The 19,219-nt window shown below is 46.6% G+C and overlaps 1 protein-coding gene and 1 long non-coding RNA gene across 2 annotated transcripts in view; both read right to left on the bottom strand.

The window, feature by feature from the left end:
* Nucleotides 1-6,074, bottom strand: part of CSTF3 (cleavage stimulation factor subunit 3) — a 48,166-nt gene extending 42,092 nt beyond the window's left edge. The window contains exon 1 of the mRNA XM_072118622.1: nt 5,901-6,074. Coding sequence (XP_071974723.1) covers nt 5,901-5,933 — 33 coding nt within the window. The 5' untranslated portion in view covers nt 5,934-6,074. The remainder of the gene's footprint in view (nt 1-5,900) is intronic.
* A 6,884-nt stretch (nt 6,075-12,958) lies between these two features.
* Nucleotides 12,959-19,219, bottom strand: part of LOC140069046 (uncharacterized) — a 37,911-nt gene continuing 31,650 nt past the window's right edge. The window contains exon 3 of the long non-coding RNA XR_011848697.1: nt 12,959-13,188. This is a non-coding gene — a long non-coding RNA (uncharacterized lncRNA). The remainder of the gene's footprint in view (nt 13,189-19,219) is intronic.

Genomic DNA, 19,219 nt, shown 5'->3' on the forward strand with positions numbered 1-19,219 from the left:
CCGGACACACGAGCAGTTTCCAGGGAGATCAGAACCAGAAGGGGGGAATTCTGTCATCCATCTGCCAGCCTACCATATTTTATACAGATATGGTATGGATACAGTGACATACATGCACATATGATTTTTTTTTAAAATGGTCACAAATATTAAGGGCTCATTGAGCCGACTGTAAAGGGTACCGATATCGCTTCTGGCACCCAGTCACAGTGCAGTGAGCACACGCTATGTCATCACACGGTGACCATTTACAGAGAAATATATGGCATGTCCTATATTTTGCAGTGTTATGGCGCCGCCCGGGCGAGCATACGTAGTGTGTAAGTAACCATGAGTATGGTCATAGTGCCTCATGCACAGGACCATAAGCGTTTTTCCTGTTATGTATATACAGCTATATTTTGGCCATAAATACAGCATGTTTCTCATCCGTATGCGCATGTATCTAAAAATTAGTGGGCTGGCAAAAGATGACTGACAGAATGCACTCTCCACTGGTTCTCATCTCTGTGGACGCTGCATTTATATACAGAAGCATACAGTGCACAGCTGTATGCAACCTGTATTTTATACAGTGCACAATGCGCCCATTGAAATGGACGGCCGTATTGACCATTGAAATAATTGGGGCAGTATTCTACATGTATAGGATTGTGTACATTAGGCCTTGCACAGCACAGAAATACACGACTGGAAAATCATACATTCATGTGAAAGGGGCCATAACCATGCAACTTGTGACTGATGTGTAACCTTTTCGAATTTTCCATAGGAAATGAGAGAGAAACCATCAAAATCTGTACTGAGGCTGGCGCATCTGGTAATCTCAAATGGGGCTTTGAAGCTGAGAAAACCAAATTCTAATTCTGCAGGATACATCTGCTCAGAGACATGACCCTCCAGTGACTTACAAAAAAAGATTGAGTTCAAAGTCCCATTCGACAAGGTGGTCTTGTGGCCCTGCAGCTCTGCTGCTGGGTGCCAGAGATTGGACCCCCTCCCCCCTATGGTACTCCTGCAAAAACATTATGCAATAAACACACTGTAAAAAAGCTTGCCAAGAACATTACTGCTTATATCAAACGTCCCATAACAAGAACAAAAATGTAGCAATTGTCTTCCAGTATGTCGCCATATATCTCCATACACAGGAGGCAGTTCGCCATTCAATCTATGAAGACGAGGCCTTTAACAACCATCCAAAAGCCATAACTTTAAAAAAAAGTTTAAAAATGTTAAAAAATTCTGTGTACCAAACCAGCACAATGATCAGAGACCATTAAAAAAGGGTGAAAAACATGGCAGATTTCTTCTAAAATATAACACTGCACCTGACATGGTGTGTGCTGGTATTGCAGCTTTATGGAGATGAATGGAGTTTCATTTCAACACATCACACTATCCATAGTCAGGAGAACAATTTGGGGATGTAAGCAGCCATGTTTCTCAACCTCCAAAAAGCTTTGTGTGTAATGGACGTGTTAGGTCTAATGGCTGTCTGGAAAATAAAGCGTTACCTTTTGAAATAAAAAAAAGCACCCCTTTAACCCTTCAAATTCAGTGATTCAATAATTCACAGACTGGTAAAGTAAGGGAATGAACAAAATAAACCCCCCTTTCTAAAAAAAAAAAAAAAAAAAGTGAACAATAAGTATTTGCCCCCAAAAATCGGCATATCTATTAACCCCGTCGTGACCGATGGTCATTAGTATCTGAATGTTCAGGTCAATTTTTGACGTTCTGTGCTTCTTTGAATGACACTATTTATGGAAAAGCTTTACATATCATAACAATTTTATCTTTGTTGTGGCCACTGCAATACAGCCGTCTGGCTGTATACATCCTATTTGCATTTCATGAAAAAAACTAAAATAATTATCGCATATGGTATATGTCATTACGGTGGGAACATAAATGGCCGCTGCTACATTGACATTTTGTAAACAAAAATTTGACCACCACAAAAGGTCAGATTTTTCAAAAATAATATAAATGAAAAAAACAAGGACCACAAAAAAAAAAAAAGTTACCCCATCTACAGCTATACAAACTGGAGTATGAAAATTTTACAACAAAATCTGTATAAAACGTTGTATCAAGAAATGGTTTCTTTGAACAGTTTTTGAATAGCGGGGTGGAGGTGGCGTACAATCACAACAATTTATGAAACATGTAAAATGAGACACTTATCACCACATTTGCACATTTGCACATATACAGCTAGTGACAGGTTCCCATAGAGCCCTTTTAACTAACTGACACCCTTGTTTCAGCCCAAAAAAATTTCCTTCACATCCCCATAAATCAATTTTATCTTATTACCTGAAATCAGAGGGGGCCTGTCTTGCTCGGACAGCCCCTCCCATGTACTCCTCCCCATGCCTTATGCCCCCTTACTATTAAGCAGATCATGTCATGTGACCAGGGTGATGTCAAAGGTTCTGTTCCCTTTACATTAGCAAAATGTACACCATGTATGTATCTAATGACATGAAATCATAGCAGCCTCCATGGGGCTGCTGTGATTTAATGTCATCAAATACATACAGTACAGGTAGAGTTTGCTAATGTTAGGAGGCTAATGGACCTGAGATTATGTCACTCTGGTCACATGTCATGAATGTAACACAAGGCAGAGCTTCCAGTAAAATAAGGGGGCAAGGTTCACTGGCAGTCCAGGAGAGCCAGCAGACACGAGTCAGAAAAGCTAATTTGTATATCAGAAGAACCAACCAATTGAGGTACAGTGCCCCACTGGCAACTAATTTTAGGTGATGTGGGGAGGACTTGTAACCGTTTATCAGCAGACATTGTTAGGGTGGTACAATTCTGGTGACTGGTCCTCCACCACACAACAGAGCTTTCAGTAAACCACAGCATGTCTTCCATCTAAAAAGTTGCATAACAACCCCAAAACTTTGAAAGCCAGCCTAAGAAATATTCAAAAATGCTAGTGTTTGCCATCTATACCATCATTTTATGATGCTGACATTAAAGAAAATCTACTATCAAAACCCATCATGATAAACCAGGGACACTTACTCATAGATCCAGGCACTGTGACAGATAATCTACTTATATTTGTTATCCATTTACTCCTATATTCAACTTTTTAAATTATGCTAATGAGCCTGAAGGCCTTTGGGGAAGTTATCTGTGCTTCACAGGCTGTTACACTATTTCACCCTCTACCCTGCTCCCTGAGCACTTTCCTCTCTCTAACTAGGTCTGATGCAATCTGATGGCAGAAAAGGAGGTTTCAGCACACAGGTGGGAGAGCGGTCCTGCACAGTGTAAGCCACAGCACCAGGGATCTCTGGTTTATCATGCTTGATTTTGATGGTAGATTCCCTTTAAAGCAGGGGCAAATTTCTGTTGCGGCATTCATCAACAAAAAGACGTGCAGAGCATTTTGATAAATTGTAGATTCCACTGACTGGAGGAATTACCCTCAAAGCAAAACTAGTAATGATCTTGCATGTAACAATCCAAGGACATAACCACAAACAGCCCCCATCTGCCATCATGAGACTGACTTCACAAAGCGCTGCATATATGGATAGTAAAAAACAAAATTAAAAAAAAAAAGTGTTGGAAGTTTTGTAAAATGAACAAAATATTAAAAAAAAAAACAAGCACATTATACACATCCTGTAACCTTAACCAACCACTGTAAACACTTTGTAACAACACCTACTAGCCCACATGACAGGCACACATCAGGTGACATTCACAATGAAAGGACGCATCACAACACCTACTGTACTCAAACGAAAAAACGTATCTAAAAACTTCATCCTCATCACATTAATAAAGTGTAAACACCTGGAATAAAGTCATCTCTCTTTCTTGAGATTCAGAAAGGCCCTAATGGGGTTGTCAGAGTTTTAAAAACATTTTTTAAAAATAAAGGTGTACTCACCTCCTCTGTCTGACCCCTGCCTGTTTGTTTACAGGGGCTTTGCTCGAGGCGCTTCCAGCCATCCCACTCTCTGAGCACTGTAGGCGCTGGGCTATGGAGATGGATGGGAGTGGCTGGGTCGGCCGGAAGCTCCCCAAGCACAAGTTCCATGCCCCTGTTAACCAACAGGGGGACAATGCCAGACGGACCATAGGAGAGACTGGGAGGCGAGTACACGTTTAATTTTTTATTAAAAAGCCTGCCCCAGCCTGTCTCCTTATTTATTTTGCATTATTCCAAGCGTAAAATTCCTCTACCAAGGGACCCCAGTTGGGTTCAAGTTTACCTTTGCGTTAGGGCTCCGTTACATTTTCCACTTTTGGGCAGTTGTAACGGAAACTAGAAAAGGACGGTTAAAGGGGTTGTCCACTTTCAGAAAATAATTTATATGGTTTGTGTGACGAAACGTTGTACAAATTTCCAATATGCTTTCTGTATCAATTTCTCAGTTTTCTAGATCTTTGCTTGCTGTCCTTCTGTAGGAAGCTTCTAAGTTTACTTCCAGTGGATAGAAATCTGTCCATGGTCACACAGGTGTTATATCCCACAGCTCTGATAACTTATATTAACCAGCCGTGCACCTGGGTGACCATGGACAGACTTCTATCCACTGGAACAATGGAGCTTTCTATAGAATGACAGCATGCAGAGATCTAGAAAACAGTGAGGAATTGATACATAAAGTATATTTGAAAATTGCACAACTTTTCCTTACACAAAACATATCATTTGCTGAAAGTGGACAACCCCATTAATGCACTGGGCACGGATTCTGCGTTTTGAACAGCATCTGGATCTCTGCAATATTGGATGTTCTTATACTACTGAATGGATCAACAGGACACATGTACAACCCATTAGTTAGAACAGCCTCTCTTCTCCAAGAGTGTCCATTCACACGATCAGGGGAGATCCCAGAAGTCGCTCCCTCTTCAACCAGATTGTTACCACCTAATACAGTATAACTTGCTAATGTTGTACAACCCTTAAAGGGGTTTTTCCACGAAGGAAAGTTGGGCCCGAACTTGCTGATCAGTGGGGGTCTCAGTGCGGAGATCTTTGAGCGCGGCCCTCAGCAATTTCCGTCAGTTCCACAGAGATTGATGGAGCAGAACAGTCATGGGCGGGTCCGACGGACCCTTCGTTTTCGCAATCTGTGGCGGTCTCAAAACTGAGACCCCCCCCGGATCAGCAAGTTAGGCCCCAACTTTCCTTCGTGGGAAAACCCCTTTAAGAGCACATAACAAGGTAACATCAAGGGTGACCACTCCATCACTATCAGTTCATACTTCTCACACCACTGAAAACACCAGCCACAGGCCCCCAAAATGCATAAGTGGGTCTCGAATAGCAGAACAGATTGATCTTTTCCCCTAGATAAGTGAAATATATCACTTTGAAAGGGTTCAACAGTCAGGACCCCCGCAATCTAACATAGTTAAGACGGGTGAACAGCACCACACACTCTGTAATGGCAGATATGTGTTACTACAGCTCAGCTCCCAGTCATTTGGTCGAGAAATGATTGATACAATCTTCAATACCAGGTCATGAGGAACATACCTCCGCCCCAAAGACTGAGGTCACACATTCACATTGGATTGTGTGTGAATTATAGCCATACAATATCCCCTCATCTTTAGAAGCCATGTTGGATAAAACCTGGTTCAGATGAACAAATAAACTAGACCTGGAATGAATTTAGTGAAGGCTGAGAGTCTATAGGACGATCGATAAATTGTGCATACAGTTTGTGGCGAATTACAAGCATCAGGCGGCCCCTTAGACGTCATGGCGCTCACATAGTCTGTAATGGCGTATACACACATAACTATGTCCTTACAGTCACCACAAGTGAGTCCTCCCGCCCACACGTCCAGTCACACTGAGGCCTAGCCGGGCCCCGCTCACCAGCGCCACAGCCGCCGCCATTACTCACTTGCTCGGAGGTACCTTCTCCGCTTGACATCATTTTCCCGCCCAAAACCGTCTCCGTGCACGTCCCAGGGGCTCCCTCCTACACCGGTCACCGTCCTTCCCTCACAGCCCCGTCCTCCACTCACAAGGCTGCAAAACAAAATGGCGACGGGAGAAAAAACCGCTGCGCTGCGCTCTCTTCCGGCCAGCTGAGCCGTTACGTCACAGCGCCACCGCCAGGGCACAGGAGGTACTGCAGCTGCGGAGGACTACGGTATCTCCTGTGTAACAATAATAATGCATCATATGTGATTGACTGTAGGAATAATTTAATCTAAAATCAATTACTATCCTGACAGACGCAAATCGCAAGGAAAGATTTTATTTGGACGGTTAACCCCGTCGCGCCGATGCCCCTTTTCCATTTTGCGTTTCCGTTTTTTCACTCCCTTCCTTCAAAAATCCAGATTTTTTTCATTTTTCAGTGCGCAGGGCTTGTTTTCTGTGGGACAAATTGTCTTTCCTTCCATCAGTATTTATTATCCCATGTCATTTTACAGGAAAACTGGAAAAAAAATCCAAATGCGGTGAGATTGCTGAAAAAAAACACATCTGCGTCATTTTTTTGCGGTCGGCTATACTGCGCCCGTCAAATGACACATCCCCATTAATCTTTGGGTCAGTACGATCAAGGAGATATCAAATTTATAAAGTTTTTCATTATGTTTTAGGCTACATTCACACACATGTATGGGGGACGTATATACGGCCGAAATACGTCCCCCATGCACTTCTATGGGCTCACGGCCCTGTACGGGAGAGGTACGGTGCCCAGGAAAAGATAGTACATGTCCTATGTTTTCCCGTGATACGGCGCCGTGCGCTGTATATTCCTATGGAGAGGGGCGGGGGTGAGCAGCGCTCATCCCCTGCTCCTCTCCGCGGCGCCAATGTATTCCCGCGGTACTACGGTACGGCGGGCATACATCGTGTGAATGTAGCCTTAATATGTAAAGTTTTGATAAAATAAAAATATTTCTCGTTTTGTCATATTCTGATGCCAATAACTTTGTCGTACAGACTTTTAAGAGGTGTCATTTTTTTGAGGAACAAGTTGATGTTTTTGTTGATACCATTTTTGAGACTGTACAAGCTTTTGATCAATTTTAGACCTTATGCACACGACCGTATGCATGTTGCGGTCCCATTTTCTGGCCGCAAAAATAAGCCATGTGTTACCCGCATGTAACCCATATGCCACTGGCCATATTAAAAAAAAAAATACGGTGGGCTGCACCACGTGACTTGGTCTCCCATAATATTGAGTCAATATGTGTATAATACTCTGATGGCAGCGGCGCAGTGTCTCTAAAAGGTGAGTATTGATTTTCTTTTTTTTTTATGTGGCTACATACTGGGGGAATGCTGGCTGGCTCCATACTGGGGCAGGGGGCTGGCTATATACTGGGGCAGGGGGCTGGCTACATAATGGGAGAATGCTGGCTGGCTCTATACTGGGGCAGGGGGCTGGCTATATACTGGGGCAGGGGGCTGGCTATATACTGGGGCAGGGGGCTGGCTATATACTGGGGCAGGGGGCTGGCTATATACTGGGGCAGGGGGCTGGCTATATAATGGGGCAGGGGGCTGGCTATATAATGGGGCAGGGGGCTGGCTATATACTGGGCAGGGGGCTGGCTATATACTGATCACTTTTTATTACATTTTTTATGGAATGTAAAATGATGGAGGGACGCTTCTGATGCCAGCGGTCAAAGAGGAAGAGCAGGCGGGCACCACACCATATAAACCTCTGCCCAGGGTCCCCTATTCCTCACAATCTGCACCCCAATTAAAGCCACAATCCCACCCATATAGTGCTATAATACACTCAGTCCAAGTCATCTCCCCACGGCATCATGCGCACCCTCCCTATTGAGGGGTCGGGGGTACGCTGCATAGGGAGATGAGAAGTTACAGTATGAGGAGGGATGAGAAATCACAATATGAGGGGGATATGAGAGGTTACAACAAGAGGGGGAGATGAGGGGCTACAATATGATAGGGAGGTGAGAAAGCTCCTGCATGTGCCCACTCAGTATATAGATAACCCCTGCATGTGACCACCCAGTATATAGATAGGCCCTACAAGTGCCCACTCAGTATATAGATAACCCCTGCATGTGCCCACTCAGTATATACATAACCCCTGCATGTGACCACTCAGTATATAGATAACCCCTGCATGTGCCCACTCAGTATATAGATAACCCCTGCATGTGCCCACTCAGTATATAGATAACCCCTGCATGTGCCCACTCAGTATATACATAACCCCTGCATGTGACCACTCAGTATATAGATAGCCCCTGCAAGTGCCCACTCAGTACATAGATAGCCCCTGCAAGTCCACAGCCAACCCCCCCCCCCCACTTCAAAGCAGATGCCCTCTTTAATGAAATGTCCACAGAAGATGCCCCCTCTAATGTAATGTTCATCACAGATGCTCCCATTCATGAAATATCCACCCCAGATGCCCCCTTTTAATGAAGTGTCCACCCCAAATGCCCCCTTTTAATGAAATGTCCACCCCAAATGCCCCCTTTTAATGAAATGTCCACCCCAAATGCCCCCTTTTAATGTAATATCCATCCATGATGCCCCCTTTACATAAATGAAACCCCTCACCCCATCATTCATATAATGTCCACAGCAGGACCCACTTGAAAAAAAATCTATACTCCCTTTGGCTTCTTCTCCCCAGCCCTGAGGCTCTGACTTCTCCTTCCGGCCTGGACGCATAAACCATGACGTGGCGGTGCTGTGGCTGCACAACGTCATAGTGATGCAGAGGAAAGGACGGAGCCGTAGGGCTGGGGAGAAGAAGCCGGAAGGTGAGTATAGATTTTTGTAGACAGTGCTGGAGGGTTTGAGCTCCTCGCCCCCCCCCCCCTTTTTGATTAGAAAACAGGGGTGGGGGTGGGGCCTTGAACACAGTCCCACTAGACCCCCCCATGGTAGCAGCCCTGGTGGCAGGCACCAAAGCACTCAGCTTTGCTACAATTGACTCCAATTGGGGGCAGTAGGGCACTGGAGTAAATTCTAGGGGCTTTCATGACAAATGTGTCTGGAATGTTAATAATTCTGATGGAACCTGATGTGGGGACCCTTTTAGGAATTTTCTTCGGGGCCCAATAGACTCTAGTTACGCCACTGCACATAGGGCCAGATGTATCTAAAGCAGTGCAATCTAGAAGTAGTGCAGTTTGCCTCACTAATGTGCAGGGGGCAGCAGTATATTGAATACTGGCGCAGTATCTGGCGCCCCCTGCGCTGCTCGGGAAGTGAGAACCAACTTTTTATGGTGCACCTTTACTATACAGCGTCCGCCACAATTCTGTTGAGTCGCAGCATTAAATGTGTCACAAACTAATTTCCACATATTGCTTAAAGAAACACACACGTAAGTGCGACACATCTACCGTCAGTGGAACGGATTGTGGATGTCCTTTAAATACATATTCAACCATTTTGCGCGTTGTTTCTAGTGCAAATTCAGATAGAAAACTGGCGCAGCCAGAATAATCGACCTGATCCGTAATTCCCTCCCGTATATCTGTGTGGCGATATATGGCCGTCGCTAAGGGTTAAGAGCCTAGGAACGAATACACAGAATGACCTGAGAGTTATGTATCACTGAAATACAACAGGACAAAGAACGTGGAGGGTTAAACATGGTTTATTATACACAACCCTCTTCCTATACCTAAAGCTGTTGATCCAGAAGAAGGCGAAAAAAACCTGGACAATTTGTGCCTCAGGGAAAAATTCCTTCTTGACCCCCGGAAAAGGCGATCATTTCTAAAACCCTGGACCAAAGCCACAATATAAGTCCAGTACTGCAGAACGTGGGAGGTGCTCCCGGTACCATCGTCTCCTCTGGACCTCGCCGGCTGAACGTTATTCTTCTCCACTGCTGAAAGAGAGAACACACACTGCCCCCTATAGGAGAGACTGGGGAATGTTACGAATACCAAACAAAAGGATAAAATAAAGAGTTAGAGGGAAAATCCATCCCATTTACATATAATTATTATTATGACTGTGTATGATTTCTAATTCTTTAGTTTTAGAATAACTTCTATGTCTCCTCAATCACAGACTTGGCATCTGGGGGCTGAAGTTCACACAAACTGGATCTGTAAAAGCCGGGTCACCACTGGCCTTTCATAGGTAAGTAACCTCTGGAACATGAACAATGCAATATAGTCCGATCCACTTACAGACCGCACACTCACAGGACAAATGACTTGCAGCCTAACCCTCACACAATCGGGTCACTTCTGGCCGGACCCACTTTCAACCCGCACATTCAAAGGACAGTAGACATGCAGCCTAACCTTCACACAATCGGGTCACTTCTGGCCGGACCCACTTGCAACCAACACATTCAAAAGACAGTAGACAGGCAGCCTAACCCTCACACAATCGGGTCAGTTCGGGCCGGACCCACTTTCAACCCACACATTCAAAAGACAGTAGACTTAAAGCCTAACCCTCATACAATCGGGTCCCTTCTGGCCTGACCCACTTACAACCCGCACAATCAAAGGACAGAAGACTCGCAGCCTAACCCTCACACAATCGGGTCACTTCTGGCCGGACCCACTTACAGATCGCACACTCACAGGACAGAAGACTCGCAGCCTCACCCTCACACAATTGGGTCAGTTCTAGCCGGACCCACTTACAACCAGCACATTCAAAAGACAGGAGACTTGCAGCCTAACCCTCACACAATTGGGTCACTTCTGGCCGGACCCACTTACAGAACGCACACTCACAGGACAGGAGACTCACAGCCTCAACCTCATACACAATTGGGTCACTTCTGGCCGGACCCACTTTCAATCCGCACATTCAGAGGACAGAAGACTCACAGCCTAACCCTCACACAATCGGGTCACTTCTGGCCTGACCCACTTTCAACCCGCACATTCAAAGGACAGAAGACTTGCAGCCTGACCCTCACACAATTGGGTCACTTCTGGCCTGATCCACTTACAACCCGCACATTCAAAAGACAGGATACTCGCAGTCTTACCCCCACACAATTGGGTCCCTTCTGGCCGGACCCACTTTCAACCCGCACATTCAAAGGACAGAAGACTCAAAGCCTTACCCTCACACAATTGGGTCAGTTTGGGCCGGACCCACTTTCAACCCGCACATTCAAAGGACAGGAGACTCACAGCCGAACCCTCATACAATCGGGCCACTTCTGGCCGGACCCACTTACAGACCGTACACTCACAGGACAGAAGACTCGCAGCCTCACCCTCACACAATTGGGTCAGTTCTAGCCGGACCCACTTACAACCAGCACATTCAAAAGACAGGAGACTTGCAGCCTAACCCTCACACAATCAGGTCACTTCTGGCCGGACCCACTTTCAACCCGCACATTCAGAGGACAGAAGACTCACAGCCGAACCCTCACACAATCGGGTCACTTCTGGCCGGACCCACTTACAGACCGCACACTCACAGGACAGTAGACTTGCAGCCTCAACCTCATACACAATCGGGTCACTTCTGGCCGGACCCACTTACAACCCACACATTCAAAAGACAGTAGACTTGCAGCCTAACCCTCATACAATCGGGTCACTTCTGGCTTGACCCACTTACAACCCGCACATTCAAAGGACAGGAGACTCAAAGCCTTACCCTCACACAATTGGGTCAGTTCTAGCCGGACCCACTTTCAACCCGCACATTCAAAGGACAGTAGACTTGCAGTCTAACCCTCATACAATCGGGTCACTTCTGGCCGGACCCACTTACAGAACGCACACTCACAGGACAGTAGACTCACCGCCTCAACCTCATACACAATCGGGTCACTTCTGGCCGGACCCACTTACAACCCACACATTCAAAAGACAGTAGACTTGCAGCCTCACCCTCACACAATTGGGTCACTTCTGGCCGGACCCACTTACAGACCGCACACTCACAGGACAGTAGACTTGCAGCCTCACCCTCATACAATCGGGTCACTTCTGGCCTGACCCACTTACAACCCGCACATTCAAAGGACAGTAGACTTGCAGCCTAACCCTCATACAATCGGGTCACTTCTGGCTTGACCCACTTACAACCCGCACATTCAGAGGACAGTAGACTCCCAGCCTAACCCTCACACAATCGGGTCAGTTCGGGCCGGACCCACTTTCAACCCGCACATTCAAAAGACAGTAGACTTAAAGCCTAACCCTCATACAATCGGGTCCCTTCTGGCCTGACCCACTTACAACCCGCACAGGACAGGAGACTCAAAGCCTTACCCTCACACAATTGGGTCAGTTCGGGCCGGACCCACTTTCAACCACCACATACAGAGGACAGGAGACTCACAGCCGAACCCTCACACAATCGGGTCACTTCTGGCCGTACCCACTTACAGACCGCACACTCACAGGACAGAAGACTCGCAGCCTCACCCTCACACAATTGGGTCACTTCGGGCCGGACCCACTTTCAACCCGCACATTCACAGGACAGGAGACTTGCAGTCTAACCCTCATACAATTGGGTCACTTCTGGCCGGACCCACTTACAGACCGCACACTCACAGGACAGAAGACTCACAGCATCAACCTCATACACAATCGGGTCACTTCTGGCCGGACCCACTTTCAATCCGCACATTCAGAGGACAGAGGACTCGCAGCCTAACCCTCACACAATCGGGTCACTTCTGGCCGGACCCACTTACAGACCGCACACTCACAGGACATGATACTTGCAGCCTAAGGCTACATGCACACTGCCGTTGTACCGTAGCACGGCGGGCACACGGCAGCGCGTGGGGAGAGGAGGAGGAGAAGAGCGCTGCTCACCCCTGCCTCTCTCACCAGGAACATATGGTGATTGGCGCCGTAATATGGGTAAAGATAGCACCGTATCGCTCCCGTACAGGGCCATGAGCCAATAGCGATGTATGGGGGACGTATATCGGCCTTATATACGTCAGCTGTATGTACGTCCCCCATACATGTGTGTGCATATAGCCTAACCCTCACAAAATCGGGTCACTTCTGGCCTGACCCACTTACAACCCGCACATTCATACAAAAGGAGACTCACAGCCTGACCCAAACACATCCGGGTAACAAAACCCCTTCACTCCCAGAATATAGTTACAGCCACTTGACCGGTGTTCACATTTGTTGTCGGGTGCAGATTCTCAGCTCCGTCACATTCTCCACGAATAACCGGCCACGTCTTCTCCAGTGTGAGGATTTCTGGGAATGAGAGCACAGGCATATTACAGCGGGCCATACACCGAGCTTTATGTGACCCTATGAAAGCTCTTCCTATCTCTATTAGACATGTGGGCGGGGCTTGATGGGTTATTATTCATTGTTATTCTGGCTGATGCAGACACCTTATACACTAGATGAGTGAAGGGGGCTGTTATTTTACCATCCAGCCTCCATAAGGGGCATGTACCCCGATGTTACAGGTCAGAGAATACCCCCAGTCCAGATTATACCCCGGGTTATAATGGCCTACACTAGATTATACCCCGGAGTATATTTTGGCCTAAGCCATTTTATAACCCCATCATAAGCTTTGTGATATACATGAGAATTACTATTAGGGATTCTGCTCTTATAAGTTAAAGGGAACCTGTCACCAGGTTTTACCCCCACTAAACTCCCAGTCAGTCAAATATGACTCTTCTCATCGCATTTTCACATGAGATGAGTCAAATTTAGTGGCTGGAGGGGAAATGTCACATCCGAAGCCCCTATCTTCTGTGTTATAGAACCTAGAAACAACTGGTGTTATTTTAAAGATAGGGATCTCATCTTTCAGATCCCATCAGGTTTATGGTTTTGTGAGCTACAGAACTAATGATACAGGCAACTAAATACATAGTTGGGAATGCAAACTGCAGATAAAGATAATGATAATCTTTAAACTTCCTGTATGTCCAGTTCTGTAAATCACAGAACCATAAGAACAATAAGCTAACTAAAATGTGAGATTCTTATCTTTAATATGACACCAACACCTGTTTCTAGTTGCTATAGAGCAGAAGATAGGGAATTCTAAAAAAAGGACATTCCACCCCCTACCTGAGGGGTACAGTAGTTTAGTGGGTAAAAACCTAGTGGGATGTTCCCTTTAAGTGAAAAATTTACTTAAATCTTATGTCTCCAATCACAGAACCATTGCTGTTGGGCTGTGTTCGCACATTGAGGTTTTCTGATGCAGTTTTGTAGCAGATGAGGACCCTAATGGGTGAAAACATATAATGGAGATGATGCTCCTCCTCTTATTTTACTCCACTCTTGGTTGGGACATCAAAAACTGCATCTGAAACCTGAACGTGTGAACGCAGTCTTAAAGTGCATCTACCACCAGACTAAAGGACTGTATGCAAATGAGCCTGAGGGGCTCTAAACTCCATAGGTGTTAATGGAGCCTGGAGCCCCTCAGTCTCATTTGCATATAGTCTTTCATCTAAGTGGTAGATGTCCTTAAAAAGAGGCCACACACGTCATGTAATTCGTAAATTTCTTCAATTACAAGTTAGTAAACAGCACGATCCAGAACTTGTCCAAAAAGTTGCATGTAACCCGAAAAACAATGTGTATTCCTGAATAAAGTTTTTATTTCACATGATCCCTTCCATTATGTATACCTGCCTTATGGCGTCCTAATGCTACTACAATGGCGCACGTATTACACCCATCTAAAAGTGACCTTTATTATCTCATTAGCTTGGTTTATGGATCTATAGTTGTTATTTGGGTTACCCTTATATAAGAGAATGTGCAGTAATATATAAGTCTGTCTCTGAGCGTAATACAGAATGGTGAATAACAGATATAGGAGCCTTAAAGGGGCTGTCCATTTTCAGCAAATATTTGATATTGTTTGTGTAATGAAAAGTGATACAATTTTCCAATATACATCCAGTATTAATTCCTTATGGCTTTCTAGATCTCTGCTTGCTGTCCTTCTATAGGAAGATTCTGGGGCAGATTTACTTACCCGGTCCGTTCGCGATCCAGCGGCGCGTTCTCTGTGCTGGATTCGGGTCCGACCGGGATTTATGATGGTAGTTCCTCCGCCGTCCACCAGGTGGCGCTGCTGCGCTGAAGTCCGCTGGAATGCCTCAAAATACACCGGCCTATCCTGGATGAAGGTGAGTGAAATTTTCGCGACACAATTTTTTTTTTTTAAATGCGGCGGTTTTTCCGAATCCGTCGGGTTTTCGCTTGGCCACGCCCCCCGATTTCCGTCGCGTGCATGCCGCCGCCGATGCGCCACAATCCGATCGCGTGCGCCAAAATCCCGGGGCAATTCAGGTACAATCGGCGCAAATCGGAAATATTCGGGTAACACGTCGGGAAAACGCGAATCGGGCCCTTAGTAAATGACCCCCTCTGTGTTTACTTCAGTGAATAGAAATCTGTCCATTTGATGTGATGTGAAGGTGCACAAGTCATTATTATCACACAACTCCTATTACTATCAGTGATAATAACAGCTCATGCACCTGCATGTCCATCACATCACATGGACAGATTTCCATTCACTGGAGTAAACATAGAAGCTTCCTATACAAGGACAGCAAGCAGAGATCTAGAAAACCGTGAGAAATTGATACAGAAAGTATATTGGTAAATTGGATACATTTTCCTTACACTAATAAAATCAATTATTTGCTGAAAGTGGACAACCCCTTTAAGCAGGTACCCAGCTCTCATGGCAATTGATCGGCGCCCTCCCATGACGTCAGTTACGGCGCCGATGGGCCACCAAGATGACGGCGCCCATCGCAAGCGCTGTTAGGTGGGGCTGTCAGCTTCAACTGCGGCACCTAACAGGTTAACTGCCACAATCGGTGCCGACACGCGCCACGTATGCAGTGAGGCTGTGTAATTACCGTGCTCACATTGCCTTTACTTAAACATGACACTCAAATAATGTTTACGTAAACATGATGTAAATTTTATGTAAACTCCATTTTTTACACCCCCTGGTATAGAGTTTACCCCCCGGCTATAATATGGCCTGGGCCAGACTATACCCATGTTAGAGGAGTAGATTCTGGCCTGAAGGGGGGTATAGTTTGGCGTAGGATATTTTATATCCTGGCGTATACTATACCCGGGTATAATCCGGGTTGTTATGTCCTGCTATACAAGGCTTGGCCATGACATGTAGAGGGTACTGGGCTCGGGTACTGATCCAATTCTCCCCCTGGGTGATGTATGCTTTGGCTACACCCATGTCTTGTGCCCCTCCTCCCCTATAAAAGTCCTATGTCTCTCTTAGACCCGCCTACTGCTCCGCCTCATCTGCTATTAGCCACTCCCCTTTCTTCTATCCATCCTGAACTGAACCTCAAGCCCCAAAATCTGACCTTTTACGATTTCGGGGCATTTAGGCACATATTTTGGGGTGCAGACAGGAGTCTCCTCATTGTGGCGGCCGCTGAAGCTCGTCTGCTCCTTCTCCATCCAGGAGACAGATGGATGAAATGACAGTTGGAAATGGAATGTAGGGCGTGTCAAAGACGACCATAGCAACCAATCACAGCACTGCTTTCAGCATAAGTGCATGGAAATGAAAGTTGCAATATGATTGGCTGTGATAAAATAAGGGAGGGTGTGAGGCACAACAGTGGGATAAGGGGTACAGTGAGGAGGTATGAGGCACAGCAGTAGGATAAGAGGTACAGTAAGGAGGTATGAGGCACAGCAGTAGGATAAGAGGTATAGTGAGGAGGTATGAGGCACAGCAGTGGGAAAAGGGGTAGAGTGAGGAGGTATGAGGCACACCAGTGGGATAAGGGGTACAGTAAAGAGGTATGAGGCACAGGGGTGGGATAAAAGGTGCAGTGAGGAGGTATGAGGCACAGCAGTGGGATAAGGGGTACAGTGAGGAGGTATGAGCCACAGCAGTGGGATGAGGGGTACAGTGAGGAGGTATGAGGCACAGCAGTGGGATAAGGGGTATAGTGAGGAGGTATGAGGTACAGCAATGGGATAAAAGGTACAGTGAGGAGGTATGAGGTACAGCAGTGGGATAAGGGGTATAGTGAGGAGGTATGAGGTACAGCAGTGGGATAAGGAGTACAGTGAGGAGGTATGAGGTACAGCAGTGGGATAATGGGTATAGTGAGGAGGTATGAGGCACATCAGTGGGATAAGGAGTACAGTGAGGAGGTATGAGGCACAGCAGTGGTATAAGGGGTACAGTGAGGAGGTATGAGGCACAGCAGTGGGATAAGGGGTACAGTGAGGAGGTATGAGGCACAGCAGTGGGATAAGGGGTACAGTGAGGAGGTATGAGGCACAGCAGTGGGATAAGGGGTACAGTGAGGAGGTATGAGGCACAGCAGTGAGATAAGGGGTACAGTGAGGAGGTATGAGGCACAGTAGTATGATAAGGGGTACAGTGAGGAGGTATGAGGCACAGCAGTGGGATAAGGGGTACAGTGAGGAGGTATGAGGCACAGCAGTATGATAAGGGGTACAGTGAGGAGGTATGAGGCACAGCAGTGTGATAAGGGGTACAGTGAGGAGGTATGAGGCACAGCAGTATGATAAGGGGTACAGTGAGGAGGTATGAGGCACAGCAGTATGATAAGGGGTACAGTGAGGAGGTATGAGGCACAGCAGTGTGATAAGGGGTACAGTGAGGAGCTATGAGGCACAGCAGTGGGATAAGAGGTACAGTGAGGAGGTATGAGGCACAGCAGTGGGATAAAAGGCACAGCAGTGGGATAAGAGGTACAGTGAGGAGGTATGAGGTACAGCAGCGGGATAAGGGGTATAGTGAGGAGGTATGAGGTACATCAGTGGGATAAGGGGTATAGTGAGGAGGTATGAGGCACATCAGTGGGATAAGGGGTACAGTGAGGAGGTATGAGGCACAGCAGTGGTATAAGGGGTACAGTGAGGAGGTATGAGGTACATCAGTGGGATAAGGGGTATAGTGAGGAGGTATGAGGCACATCAGTGGGATAAGGGGTACAGTGAGGAGGTATGAGGCACAGCAGTGCGATAAGGGGTACATTGAGGAGGTATGAGGCACAGCAGTGTGATAAGGGGTACAGTGAGGAGGTATGAGGCAAAGCAGTGGGATAAGGGGTATAGTGAGGAGGTATGAGGTGCAGCACTGGGATAAGGGGTACAGTGAGGAGGTATGAGGCACAGCAGTGGTATAAGGGGTACAGTGAGGATGTATGAGGTACAGCAGTGGGATAAGGGGTATAGTGAGGAGGTATGAGGCACATCAGTGGGATAAGGGGTACAGTGAGGAGATATGAGGCACAGCAGTTGGATAAGGGGTGCAGTGAGGAGGTATGAGGCACAGCAGTGGGATAAGGGGTATAGTGAGGAGGTATGAGGCACATCAGTGGGATAAGGGGTACAGTGAGGAGGTATGAGGTACATCAGTGGGATAAGGGGTATAGTGAGGAGGTATGAGGCACATCAGTGGGATAAGGGGTACAGTGAGGAGGTATGAGGCACAGTAGTGGTATAAGGGGTACAGTGAGGAGGTATGAGGTACATCAGTGGGATAAGGGGTATAGTGAGGAGGTATGAGGCACATCAGTGGGATAAGGGGTACAGTGAGGAGGTATGAGGCACAGCAGTGCGATAAGGGGTACATTGAGGAGGTATGAGGCACAGCAGTGTGATAAGGGGTACAGTGAGGAGGTATGAGGCAAAGCAGTGGGATAAGGGGTATAGTGAGGAGGTATGAGGTGCAGCAATGGGATAAGGGGTACAGTGAGGAGGTATGAGGCACAGCAGTGGTATAAGGGGTACAGTGAGGATGTATGAGGTACAGCAGTGGGATAAGGGGTATAGTGAGGAGGTATGAGGCACATCAGTGGGATAAGGGGTACAGTGAGGAGGTATGAGGTACATCAGTGGGATAAGGGGTATAGTGAGGAGGTATGAGGCACATCAGTGGGATAAGGGGTACAGTGAGGAGGTATGAGGCACAGCAGTGGTATAAGGGGTACAGTGAGGAGGTATGAGGTACATCAGTGGGATAAGGGGTATAGTGAGGAGGTATGAGGCACATCAGTGGGATAAGGGGTACAGTGAGGAGGTATGAGGCACAGCAGTGCGATAAGGGGTACATTGAGGAGGTATGAGGCACAGCAGTGTGATAAGGGGTACAGTGAGGAGGTATGAGGCAAAGCAGTGGGATAAGGGGTATAGTGAGGAGGTATGAGGTGCAGCAATGGGATAAGGGGTACAGTGAGGAGGTATGAGGCACAGCAGTGGTATAAGG

This window comes from Engystomops pustulosus, chromosome 7, assembly GCF_040894005.1.
Source record: "Engystomops pustulosus chromosome 7, aEngPut4.maternal, whole genome shotgun sequence".
Taxonomy (NCBI): Eukaryota; Metazoa; Chordata; class Amphibia; order Anura; family Leptodactylidae; genus Engystomops; species Engystomops pustulosus.